This window comes from Thunnus thynnus, chromosome 4, assembly GCF_963924715.1.
Source record: "Thunnus thynnus chromosome 4, fThuThy2.1, whole genome shotgun sequence".
In the NCBI taxonomy this organism is placed as follows: Eukaryota; Metazoa; Chordata; class Actinopteri; order Scombriformes; family Scombridae; genus Thunnus; species Thunnus thynnus.
Genome location: NC_089520.1, coordinates 20,146,999 through 20,159,010, shown reverse-complemented (window position 1 = coordinate 20,159,010; position 12,012 = coordinate 20,146,999). Strand labels below are relative to the sequence as shown.

Sequence of the window (12,012 nt, the reverse complement as noted above, 5' to 3'; positions counted from 1 at the left end):
CACTGCAGTGCGGAGAAATAATCTTCAGAGATTATTTACATTTAATGCCCTCTCATCAGCAGCATCTTGGTCTGAACCAGATTACATTTATTCTAGGTTTCAAATCTTTAAGACAGCATCAGAGAAGCAGAATTAATGGGAGGCTTCAGATCAGCTGCTAATCCTGTGGATTATTTCAGTTCTACTTTACAATGTCTGCCTCAGTTATGAAGCTAAACTTGTGAAAAGATGATTGCCAACACATTTTTTTCTATTCATGTAGATTGAAGATGTATGTAACCATCTTTAACATTATTGACACAGATGTTGCCAGTGAAGCAATTTACAAAATGCTCATAACCTGAATGAACCCTCCTCCATCTTTTTTCACATTTTGATTAAGTAAAAATACCGAGAAGTATCTGAGATAAAATGAACACTCATGTTTTCGAGAAGTTAATCCCTTAAAAATGAATACAACACACAAAAAAACATTTCAATTTTGTTTTGTCTTTTTAATAATTACTGTCAGGCAAAACCCATAAGACCATTACATTTATGACAGGTATTCTTACAGTACAAGACAGAACTCAAGGGGATCAGAGCCAGTGGCATGGCCACACCTGACCACTAAAAAGTAAGACATTCATCGTCATTAGATTGTTCCAACTTTTACATAGAGTTCACAAGTGTATTTTGCATTTGACTCGTATCAAACACAACAGTTTTTCTTGATTACCTAGCAAATTCTAAAGACCTTGATAGAAACAGCAGAGTAGAAAAAAAACATTGTATAACAAGCAGAATAATTCCTGATTTTATCTTAATTTCCTGTCAAGATGCAAGATGTACAATATATTGCTTTCAGGTGCTAAACTCAAAATGGGTACCCCATGTCTCCCAAAAACACATTCTTCAGTATCGCAGTCTGCCCTTTTCAGTCATTTTGATCTCCTGCAGGTAAAACACAGGTGCAGTGTCTCCAACCCGGGCTCAGACTAGTCTAACCGTTAAACCACAGGGGGAGCTGCCGTTTAAAGACGTTACAGGAGCTAAAAGATGAACAATCACAAAGATAGGACCAACGATATTAGCCCCTCCTCAAAAGTGCAGCTTCCATCACTTGTCATCAATCAATCAAGTGTCTGAAACTCATACTTTTTGCTTCTTTTCATGGAAGTGAAACATAGAATGACTACAAAATAAACTAAAAACACAAACTAGTCCTGTTCACTGGGAGCACACCAAGGCCTCGAGCCTAAGACACAGTATCCAGTCACAGCAGTACAGTTGAGGAGAGGACATGGTGAAGTACAAATGACACAGGGATGAGTATTAAAAGTTTCCTTAACTGACATTTCACGATAATAAAAAATCTGAACAGGAAGCAACACAGAGTCTGGACTTCAGTCTGTTATTTCACAAGATTCCTTTCATTCAAAGTGGAATTATTCAATGGCGTTGAAAGATGTAGCTCTTATAATATTTAGTGCATTGGGATCTAGAGGTGTAACGGTATGTGTATTCCTCCCGAACCATCGTGGTATAGACGTTACAGTTATGTGGTAGCTTCTACTTTAATAATCCACTTATTCCGACGTGCGGAACAATAATTCTGGAGCACGAGTTGCACCTGGAACGTTTTGGCAGCGCCCCACTTAACTGTTGCACGCTCATGGTTGTATGTTATGCTTTCACTGCACCTGGAATGACTATAAACACATATGATTTATGACGTGGTTGGACGGCACGTCATAAGAACCAGTTCTGAGAGAGAAAAATGTAGTTAAAAAGTATTGCAGTAAAAGTAGTGGTTTGGTCCCTCTGACTGATATGTTATTATATATGACATCATTAGATTATTAATGCTGAAGCGCCAGTGTGAAAGCAGCATGTTACTGTTGTAGCTTCTGGAGGTGGGGCTAGCTTTAACTACTTTTTATACAGTTAGACCATAAATCAGCATAAAACAGCTGTCAGCAGGTGTCCTTACTCTAGGGCTGTAGTCTGCTGGTCGACTGGTTGATTAGTTGGTCGATATGTTCTCGTCTGACTAAATTCTCATTGGTCGAACAATCTCCATGTTACTTTCATAAGGAGAAAACTACAACACCAATAGCTTTCCAGGATTAATCCATTATTTCCTGCGGCGGGAGGGACAGACTAACAAATTACCCGTGAAAATGGGGGTGTATTCAAAACACCCCCGTTGTTTTCACCACTTTGAACTCGCCCAACCTAATGGAGACTGCTGGGTCTAACCGTATTGAACGTTTATTGAACGTACTGAATCAGTGTTTCTCCTATAATTATCACAACAAACCCCCCGCCAGGCCAAGAAAATATTTTTTAATGCCAAAAATAATGCCATTTTCCATTCATTTGGAAATCAATAGCGTTTGGGAGTCTCTGTGCAGCGCTGTTCTAGTACTTGAGTCAAACTCTGTCTCTTTGCCTGGGAAACTATTGGTAGCGTAACGCCGTTGAGGAATACGGCATAGTGTGTAGTGTGTTTGCGTAGCGAGTGGGAAAGAGCGAGAGGCAGAGAAATGATGGTGGATGTGAGTGGACTAATCGATTAGTTGAAGATTATGTACGATTTCAGTCGACCAAGCTTTTCTTTGGTTGACTACAGCCCTTGCAAGAAACAGAGAACTTGTTTTCTTTTTCCATTGCAGCAACTAATCTGTTTCAGTAATAGTTTTGGCCAATGAGCCATTGTTTCATTCAAAATGAAAAAACCAAAATGTTAATTCTACCTTTCTTTTTTTTCTGATGTACTGAAATCGTCCTGAAACATGACCCCCAATCCGAGGTACATACTGAACCGTGAATTTTGTGTACCGTTACACCCCTATTTGGATCAAATGTACAGTTACATATAAAACGCACATTAACAACATTACTGAGATCGTCTCTGAGAATAAAATGCTCCAAACTCCAGAGTCTGTGTTGCCTTTCAATGTAAAATGCTGTCTCAGGAGAGCGCCTGGTTGTTTCCAGACTCAACACACATGAGCCTGATTGTTTTTAAAAAACATGGACACACAACTTGGTGTTCAGCAGGACAGAGTCGGACCTGCTGCCACAGTCTTCAGGCCATAAACCAATATGCTGGTCCCACAGGCAGAGAAACCTGTGGCCTCATTTATGAAAAGGTTTGCTATTTGTTTTTAACCTAAAATCAAATAGAATCCACAAAAATTTAATGCAAATTCACAAATTCTTTCAATTTATCTTGGAAAAATTGCTCTATCTATGCCATAATTTTCATCTTTCTCATTTGGATTAAGCTGCTAAGAATTTTTTTTGTTACACCTTGACTCATGATTGTGGCTGTCCTACTGCCCTCATTGCCATCTTTTTTTAGTAAATCATTTCAAAGTGATTGTTTAATGACATCTGGGAAAACATCAGAGAACATTTTCATAAATGCAGCCCTAAGTTGCCACGTACAGGTCGACATCACAGCAAGAGGTACCTAGGCAGACCTCTGGGTATAGAAGAGAATATAGGCCTGAGTGTTGCACACTTCCTCCACACTGCAAACCTTCATCTCAGAGTCATTACAGTGGACCCAGAAACCTGAGGACAAAAAGACAAAAAAAAAAAGAAGAGGTAAATACATGACAGTGAATACATGCACTAAATCACAGGCTTTCATAGGTTGATCTGGCCTCTTCCTCACCTCCTTCTGTATTGTAGCAGTATGCGGTGTAGTGCCCTGAGCCAAAGCCTTTACCATGATGCATAACTACAGCAGAAAGATCGTAGGTGTAGCCTCCTCTGTGAACAGAGTGACCTGAGCCTGTGCAGCAGTAGGGTTTGATGTTCAGAACCTGGTCAAAGGCCACGTGGACGCCGATCTTCTCCCTATGGTTCCTCCCCGACCACCTGCCGTACAACAGGGACTAGTTAGTCACAAGCCTCATGATAAATATGTATGCTCCTTTACAAAAACACTCTGTATTCAGGCACAAAGAGCGAGAACAAACAAAGCTGTAGTTAAAAATGTTTTAAATACTAGAAACTTGCCTGAAGCGTTTGAGGTGCAGCCGTAGAACCTGAGGTAAACGGTAGATCAGAAGCTGCTTACATGCCTCTGACAGAACTAAGGGCTTGTGGGATGTTTTCCGTCTTTTTTCTGTCAGAACACAAAACATGGAGATGGTAAATTATTCTGTAGACTAATTAAAATACATATTATTGATGTGAGGCTTTGCTTTGGTGCAGAGGTGACACTCTTTCTTACAATATACCAGACTTTGTGAACAGTTAAAGAAAACATTTTGTATGACTTTTCATTAAGGCTCATAGCCTCCTCTAAGGCAGTCAACAGTGGGCGAACACTTCTCACTTCATCAGCAAGTCACTGGCCTGATCCCCATGTCCCCCCTAAGCCCAAAGCCCTGAACCCTAATGAACTTAACTGACATCACCTGATAAGTGCTTGAGTGCAAGAGGCTGCAAGGACTTGAAATGGTATATAATGTTTTTTTTTTAAACGCTTCCAGGCTTCCCCTGGAAAGCCCGTATTTAACGTCACAATGCTATGAACTGTGGGTAATTCCCTCAGGCAAAGTCTGCAGAAATGCAGACTTACAGAAAGTGTCCATAAAGGACTCAAAAAGTCTGCGAAAGAGCCCTCATGCACTTGACGACTTGACAGTGGAACAGCCCTAATCCCTTGCAGACTAAGTGTGGGCACAGGGATCCGGCTGTTGTCCTCAGTCCCTGCTCGTCATTGGCTGAGGAGATAAAGAGAAGTGTTGGCCCGCTGCTGGAGGCGCTGCCTCTCAGTCACTGAATTAATGTCTCCAAATGCAGCCTCCCAATTTAGAACATTTTTTAATTCTTGTGGAAGTGGAATTGAAATAAAGACTTTAAGACAAATTCAATCAAAAGAAATTCACATAATCACAAAAAAATTTAAATTCATGCTATTCAGATAGAGCTTCTCCTGGCACTAATGACTTTCTCAGTGAAAGTCCAATTTCCTTTTCAGAAGGAACTTAATTTGCATAAGTATGTGCAATGTTTTCAACACACATTATTGAGAAAGCTGTATATCAGACAATTGAATGTAGGGCTTAATCAGAATAAGTCAGTCGAGTCTGGGGAATCTAAATTATTCTGAATGGCTGGAAGACATCCTGAATTTGTTCCTAATTTATTCCAATTTTTCAGTCCAAGCTGCAGAAGGCAACTCTTAACAAAAGAGAGATGAAGAAGTTGTAACATGTTATCAAAACCTGGTGGCTTTGCTTTGCATTGCACTAAACATTGTACTAACTGTTGCAGTGGTTGCAGGCATAGATGCTGCCTTCAAGAGCCTCCATCTCTGTAAACTTGGACAGCATCTCGGTGAGGGTGCAGCTGCGCTGGTAAGCTGTAGAGCCAGAGCCTTTGTCTACACTGTGGTATCTCTCTGGAAACTCCAAAGACAAATCCCAGAATGGCTCCACTGTGTTAGACTTGTGCTTACAGGACAGACAGGTCACCTAAAAAGTAAACAAAAAGAAGAAAAAAATCTCACTTTTCATACAATGAAGAACAGGTCAGGACTCATTCGCTCCAGTTTAAAGTTGTGTTGCTCATTGATTACATAAATGGATCTCTGTTCTGTAAAGACAATACATGTCCTAGTTTATTTTGAGTCTTTAACAGACAAAAAGCAGTTGATAAGCATTGTAGCAGTGGAAAAATAATATAAGACAGTGTTAATGTGTCATTATAATGATTACATGCAACAACTTCTGCCTGATTTTCTTGTATTTGCATCCCTATGTATTCCTCTTGTGCATTTTCCTCAAGACTGAGAATTACAGATTGCTCTTAAAAATAAATGATTTTTGAACGACACTACACTGTCCAGAGTGTCATATTCAAACTACAAGAGGCTTGTTGGTGTGGACAAGTGTATAAAGAAAAGCGAGTCTGTGCTTATAACAGTAAACTTTTTCATTGCAACGACCAATTATTCCTTGTTTTGTTTTGTGAAATACAATTTTTAACATTTTCTGAAGCAAATACCCCGCGTTTAACATTGCATACCGTGATAATTTAAGCCGAGATACTATAATGTTTTCATATCAGCATAGTTAAGTTGATGGTCTCACCTGGCTGAGTAGCTGCCCATGAAAGATGGTGTTCAGAACCTTTAGCACTTGCTTGGAAAGTTTCCTCTTCGTGATGGGGATAACTATCCTGCGTTTGGACCCCTCTGTGTCCAGCTCCTGCTGCACCTTGTCCAGCAGCTCACACAGGAACTCCTGGGCGTCCTGCTGGTCATAACCGCGGAAAGCTGGGATGAGGTTCCACACAGAGTGCAGCATGGCGAAGGGAGATACCAAAGACCACCGGCCTGACCACATAACCCTGAAAAGTGTATGCAACTCATGGCACAGAGACATCTGCTGGCGGGTTGAGCAGCGAGGCTCCTTGGGCTGGACCAACTCGGCGGCCTGCGGGGTAGGCGGGGCGCTTTCTTTTTTGCCCACCGGCAAATTCCAACTGCCTGCCTTCCCCATGCGCCCAAGAGGGCATCCTGACAGTGCTGTGTTACCACTGCTGACTACACCTCCTGCCACCCCCTTCATTCCCTGGGAGTGATTGGTCTTGGCCAGCAGCTCCTCAGTCTCACACAGGTCCAAAGTGAGAAAACACTCCCTGAATTTCTGCAGGTGGCTCAGCACTTGCAATATAGAGTTCATGTAGCATGTGTTCCCCAAGTTGCGCAGACCGGTGACACCTGGAGCGAGTCTCCGGCGTGTTACCGTGTGAGTGGAGTAGTATCGCCTCAGTTTAGCAGCTCTGCCATTCTGAGGAGCCTTACGGGACAGGGTTAGAAGGGAAGGCTTCTTGGAAGGAGGAGGTAGGCGTTCTGGAGGGTCGCGAAATTTGCGAGGAATGAGTGTGATGGTTGAACGTGGCGCCTGAGTAAGAAGCCTAGCACTCTTTCTGGGAGGGACATTGCCAAGCTCTTCCATGAGTCTCCTTTTTACCTCTTTCTTTTGTCTTCTAGCTTCCTCAAGTTTCTCTTTCCGCTGATCCTGCAGCTCCTCGTGTTTGCCCATCCACCTCTGAAACATCTTCCCAAGGAGAGCTTTCCTCCTGTGACGCAGGGCCAGCTGCATGGCAGGCTGCGGCCCACCTTCCCCAAACCAGGGGGTGCACTCCCCCCCAGTCGAGGAGCGTAGTGAGCGACTACCTGGGCTCCGAACAGTAGAGAGTGCCCCTCTGAGGAGTTTGAGGTCTCCCTCTGCGTTATCATTGAGTACATAGTCTCCACAGGCAAAGCAGAAGACATCCAGCTCATGCACCTCCATAGCCAGTGGGTGGTGTGACTCCTGAAAGTGTTTCAGCGAGTGCTCCTCCATGAAACGTCCACAGGCCACGTGGGAGCACTTGAGGCAGGCCCACACTGAATCTGTGGTGCTGCAGTCCACACAGTGCCATTTTTGTGGGTTGAGGATGGAATGGTCGTGGCCCAGACGAAGGCGTCCCACGTGCTTACAACGATCCATCTCTCCAGATACACATGTGGCCTCAGTGATAGGACACACGTCCTGTAACCGAACAGCGACTCATTCTGAGGTGGGATTTATAGGAAAACATGAAATAAGATTAGAATATGACAATAGAATCCACTGAAGTGAACAGTTGGACTAATTATTAAAATATATGCTTACTGTAAAGGTAGTTGGCTTGTTCGGGTTTGGGACAATACATTATCACAGAAAACTCAACAGCAACATTCAGCTTTATCATCCATGCCCACCGTCACCACCGACCCTCACAGGAACATTCTGAGAAACAGGGATGAAATTAAATTAAACAGTGCAGAGTTGTAGTACAATCCTGGTTAATTACAACAAAAGCAGACTGCTTACATTATACAGTTACATACTCAACAGGTTTTCAGTTAAATGATGAGACAGGTCACCATTAACATTACTACAAAATGAAAAGTGTCTACAAACAATACAAAGAAGACATATGCTGAGATGACAAAACTACACCTTTCACTACTGAGATATTGCTCCAGAACAGGTTGATGGTGTAATATTAGATCCTTTACAAAGGTTTTTTTTTTTTTTAAAAAAAAGAAGCTCAATCCAATTTATTCTGTGTTGTAATGTGAACTACGGCTGCAACTAACAATTATTTTCATTATCAATTAATCTGTCGATTATTTTCTCGATTAATTGCTTAGTTGTTTGGTCCATAAAATGTCAGAAAATGCTGAAAAATATTGATCACTGTTTCCCACAGCCCAAGATGACGTCCTCAAATGTCTTGTTTTGTCTCAACCAACAGTCCACAACCCAAAGATATTTAGTTTACTGTCATAGAAGACTAAAGAAACAAGAAAACATTCACATTTGAAAAGCTGAAATCAGAGAATTTGGACCTTTTCTTTTCTTAAAAAATTACTCAAAGGGATTTATCAAAATTAGAATTATCAAAATAGTTGCTGATTAATTTAACAACTAATTTAACTAATCAATTAATTGACGTAGCTCTAATGTGAACTTGTCTAGAAATTCTGCTCTCTGAAAATCTACTATTCACATACAATTTATAATTAAAACAACTTATTAAAAACTATAAATGACCCTGAAAATGTTAATGTGCCTGAAAACAAAAAACTCTAAACAAAATGGGGTGAAAAGATTTAACTGAGCAAATCAGCATAGAGCTACAGCAACAGTACACTGCGTGGAAAACCACTTGATGCATGTAAGATTGTAAGAGGATGATTTTAGTCAAAGCCTATTACCCCCTGTGTGCTTACGTTTTTCTTTCTGGAGGTTTCCCTGTGTCTTACTTTGGGACCCTGAAGCCCATTGAGATGTTGTGTGTAACACTGGGTTATATGCAAATAGACTTGACTAGACATTGGATAACACAAAAGCAGTTATGCTTTAGTTACACAGATGATGTTCATACTGGTGATATGCAAGTATCACAATTAAAATTAAATACAGTGTAGCTGTTATAATGCATTGCCAAATAAGCAGTTTCAGAAATGATCAGGTGATGTTTAAATGTGTTCAATAAAAATAAGCCTCGATTGAAACCTAACTCAGCATGCTCATTTCTATACAGACAATATTAAAAGCATTTAAACAGCCATAAATACAAGCAGAAATGTTGACATGAAGGGGAATGGCTGTCTGTCCATTTAAATGATGTGGTTAGCGTTAATTAATTGTCTTCACCACCAGTACCAGCGCTGCCATTCTTTTGTTTGTTTTCATCTTTGTTCAAAATAAATTATCCACTCCTTGCAGAACTGACATTTTTATTGAAAAGACGGTGTTAACTTGCAAACTGGTGCAACTGGTTTACAGCAGCATGCCCACATCGTTGTTTGTTATGTTGTGCTATTGAAGGTGCATGTTAACCGACTGTGTCTATTTAACAACGCGTCTGACTGACGGTGATATTCACAAACGTTGTTTTATCCCAGACTGTTTCTGTCCCGTGTTTTCACGCCTGTTGTCTCGTTCAAGACTGGGTGGCTCTTATCGCCATGCTAAGCTAACTTATCCAACCATCCCCATGTTGAGCCAGAACAAAGAGCAGTCAGAGAGCCACTCTCCAGGAACATCCAACAACTTTGTTGGTCTGAAGCAGCCCGGCGAGCAATAAGTTAGCTAGCCCCGCTAACCGCTAGCTCCAGCAGCTCTGCACGGGGCTAGCATTGCCTAGCTGTGTCTTACCGAAAAAGGCACTTTGTTAAAACAGAAATAAAACGGTTGGCACCAAGTAGCTACCGTTTATGTTATTAGCTTGCAGCCGCAGCTATGGTTAGCTACGAGGCTAACGCGTTTGCTGAGGACAATCGAAGTTAACGTAACGGTTGTTGTTGGTGGCCAACGTTAACTAACGCCGAGCAGCTTAGCGCGCTAACTGACTGCGCCGTTAACCGTTTAAAAACTCCCCGGTGACATTCATCACTGAAAGCCGGTTGATGAAGTGTACATTAACGCCGGGCCTTATCTCTGCTCGTCACTGCATTTGTAACATCTGATAATGGGGGAAACTGTGGGCAACGTTACCATCGCCAGAGTCCGTCCATCCGGTTCACTCAGGGCTGCTTGTTGTCCTCCTCACTCAGATTGAACAACCCAACTCTCGATCCGAGCCCAGACGCTGCTGCTCTCATTGGACTGCAGCTCAGCGGCAGCCCGGCGCTCATTGGCGGGATGGCGGAACAACAGGCAGCAGGATGGACCGTCCGTCCGTCCGTCCGTCCGTCCACCCACCGAGGCCACATGGAACAATAACCGAGGCAAAGAGGACATGTACCCCCGAGCCCCTGATCCCAGTGTGCCCGAAAGCCCCGTGTTCGCCCCGTGTCAGCTGGTTTGTGGTAATCTGATTTAAAAAAAAAAATGAGTATGTGTACCACTTAAGCTCCTTGCTGCAACATATCAATCAAATCAATATCTGGATGCACCTAAGTTTCCTTAAATTAAATGAAGTCATTGTTTCCTCAAATTAAATTAAATCATTGTTTTTGGCCCCCCAAAAAAGGAAAGTGGCTGTGAGTGACCACCTGAGCATCTTTTATTTTATAACTCCAGATCCACTGTAAGAAATCTGTGTGTTATACTAGATTGAGACCTCAGTTTTAGCAGTCATATCAAGTCAATTGTGAAATCGGCATTCTATCACTTCAAATATAGGACCAGAATCAGAGGTCTGTTGTCCAGACATGACCTGGAAAAGCTCATTCACGCTTTAGTTTTTAGCAGACTGGACTATTGTGACTGTAACTGGAGACTAAATCCGATCTGGAAGCTCTGTCATGTGGAAGAGCCTTGTTTCAAAATCTAGACTTGGGGCATGTATCACTGCAAATCGTTGTTATTCAAGTTAATGTTGAGTGAAACTGGTGCCATGTATTAATCCAGCAGGGCTGCAGGTTGGAAAAACATGCAGTCGGGATGGAAAGTTTTCAAACCTCTCGTCCAAATTTATTGTTATGGTTTTTAAGTGACCCATGTTCATACCTCATACTGACAGCTTCAGAAAATGGAAACAATTCGTCATAAATAAAAGAACAAAACATAAATGTTAACATTAGTTCAGAGCTTTGTTGATTTTACCAGTTTATTCAACATTTCCCCCTCTTGGATCCTCTGACCTTTTCAGATTCTTTGCTTAAAGGACAAGTTCACAATTTTTCATGTCTGTCTTAAAACAAACTACAAGCCTCCTTCGATGCAAAAATGTATTTAAAAGTTTATCTTAAGCTAATATGAGGCTTCCATCGTCAAAATTAGTCAAATCAAGTAGTGCCAAAGTTCTTATTTTTGTTACTATACTTCCACTGCAGCTCAACAGGGAGACACTGTCTGAGGAAACACAAAAAGACTGTAAATGTGGCAGATATCCACTTGATGACTCAGACTGAAGCCTCATATAAGCTTCAGATAAACGCATAAATGCATTTTTGCACAAAATGACTGTGTGGAAACACTGTGGATTTTGGCCTCCATCACATTTGAAGGGGATCTTTTAATAGCCAGTGTGAACAGGAGGAATGATTACAACCAGGGGAAAACCTCTTTCAGTGTTCATATGGGCCCCTGACTGTTGTGTTAAGACAAACTTGAAAAATTGTGAACTTGTCCTTTAAGAAAAAGTAGCAATAACACATTATAAAGATCAGAAGTGAAAGTCCTCCATTCAAAATCTTCCTTAAGTAAAGGTTTAGAAGTACAATAAGCAAAATAAACATATTTACAGTATCAGAAGTAAAAGGTATTAATTCAGCTGAATGGAGTTTTACATTATTATACATATTACATTAGTGGATTGTTATATGGTAGACATGATTTTAAATATTATGCACACCAATGGTCCACCCCTACAGATGTTTTCACATATTTTGCCTGATTAGACCTCTTGATAAACTAATTACACATAAGCATAATACCTCATAACAAGATATCTAATAAGATAACCAAATAGCAAAACTATAATTATCTGTCATTTTACTTGCTGCTAAAAGTGTAC

General features: G+C 41.3%; 1 protein-coding gene across 2 annotated transcripts; it reads right to left on the bottom strand.

Annotated features, from left to right (window-relative positions):
* Nucleotides 1–473: 473 nt before the first annotated feature.
* usp49 (ubiquitin specific peptidase 49) lies at nucleotides 474–11,968 on the bottom strand. 2 transcript variants are annotated; one of them, XM_067587326.1, is made up of 7 exons: nucleotides 10,047–11,968; nucleotides 7,671–7,787; nucleotides 6,099–7,570; nucleotides 5,273–5,480; nucleotides 4,015–4,123; nucleotides 3,668–3,873; nucleotides 474–3,564 (listed from the first exon to the last, which is right to left on the bottom strand). In XM_067587326.1, the coding sequence occupies exons 3-7, from the start codon at nucleotides 7,503–7,505 to the stop codon at nucleotides 3,461–3,463; spliced, it is 2,034 nt and encodes a 677-aa protein (XP_067443427.1). In that variant the 5' UTR covers nucleotides 7,506–7,570; nucleotides 7,671–7,787; nucleotides 10,047–11,968; the 3' UTR covers nucleotides 474–3,460. The 2 variants fall into 2 exon arrangements, with proteins under 2 accessions (XP_067443427.1, XP_067443428.1); XM_067587327.1 differs by lacking the exon at nucleotides 10,047–11,968 and adding an exon at nucleotides 8,777–10,029.
* Nucleotides 11,969–12,012: the final 44 nt, after the last annotated feature.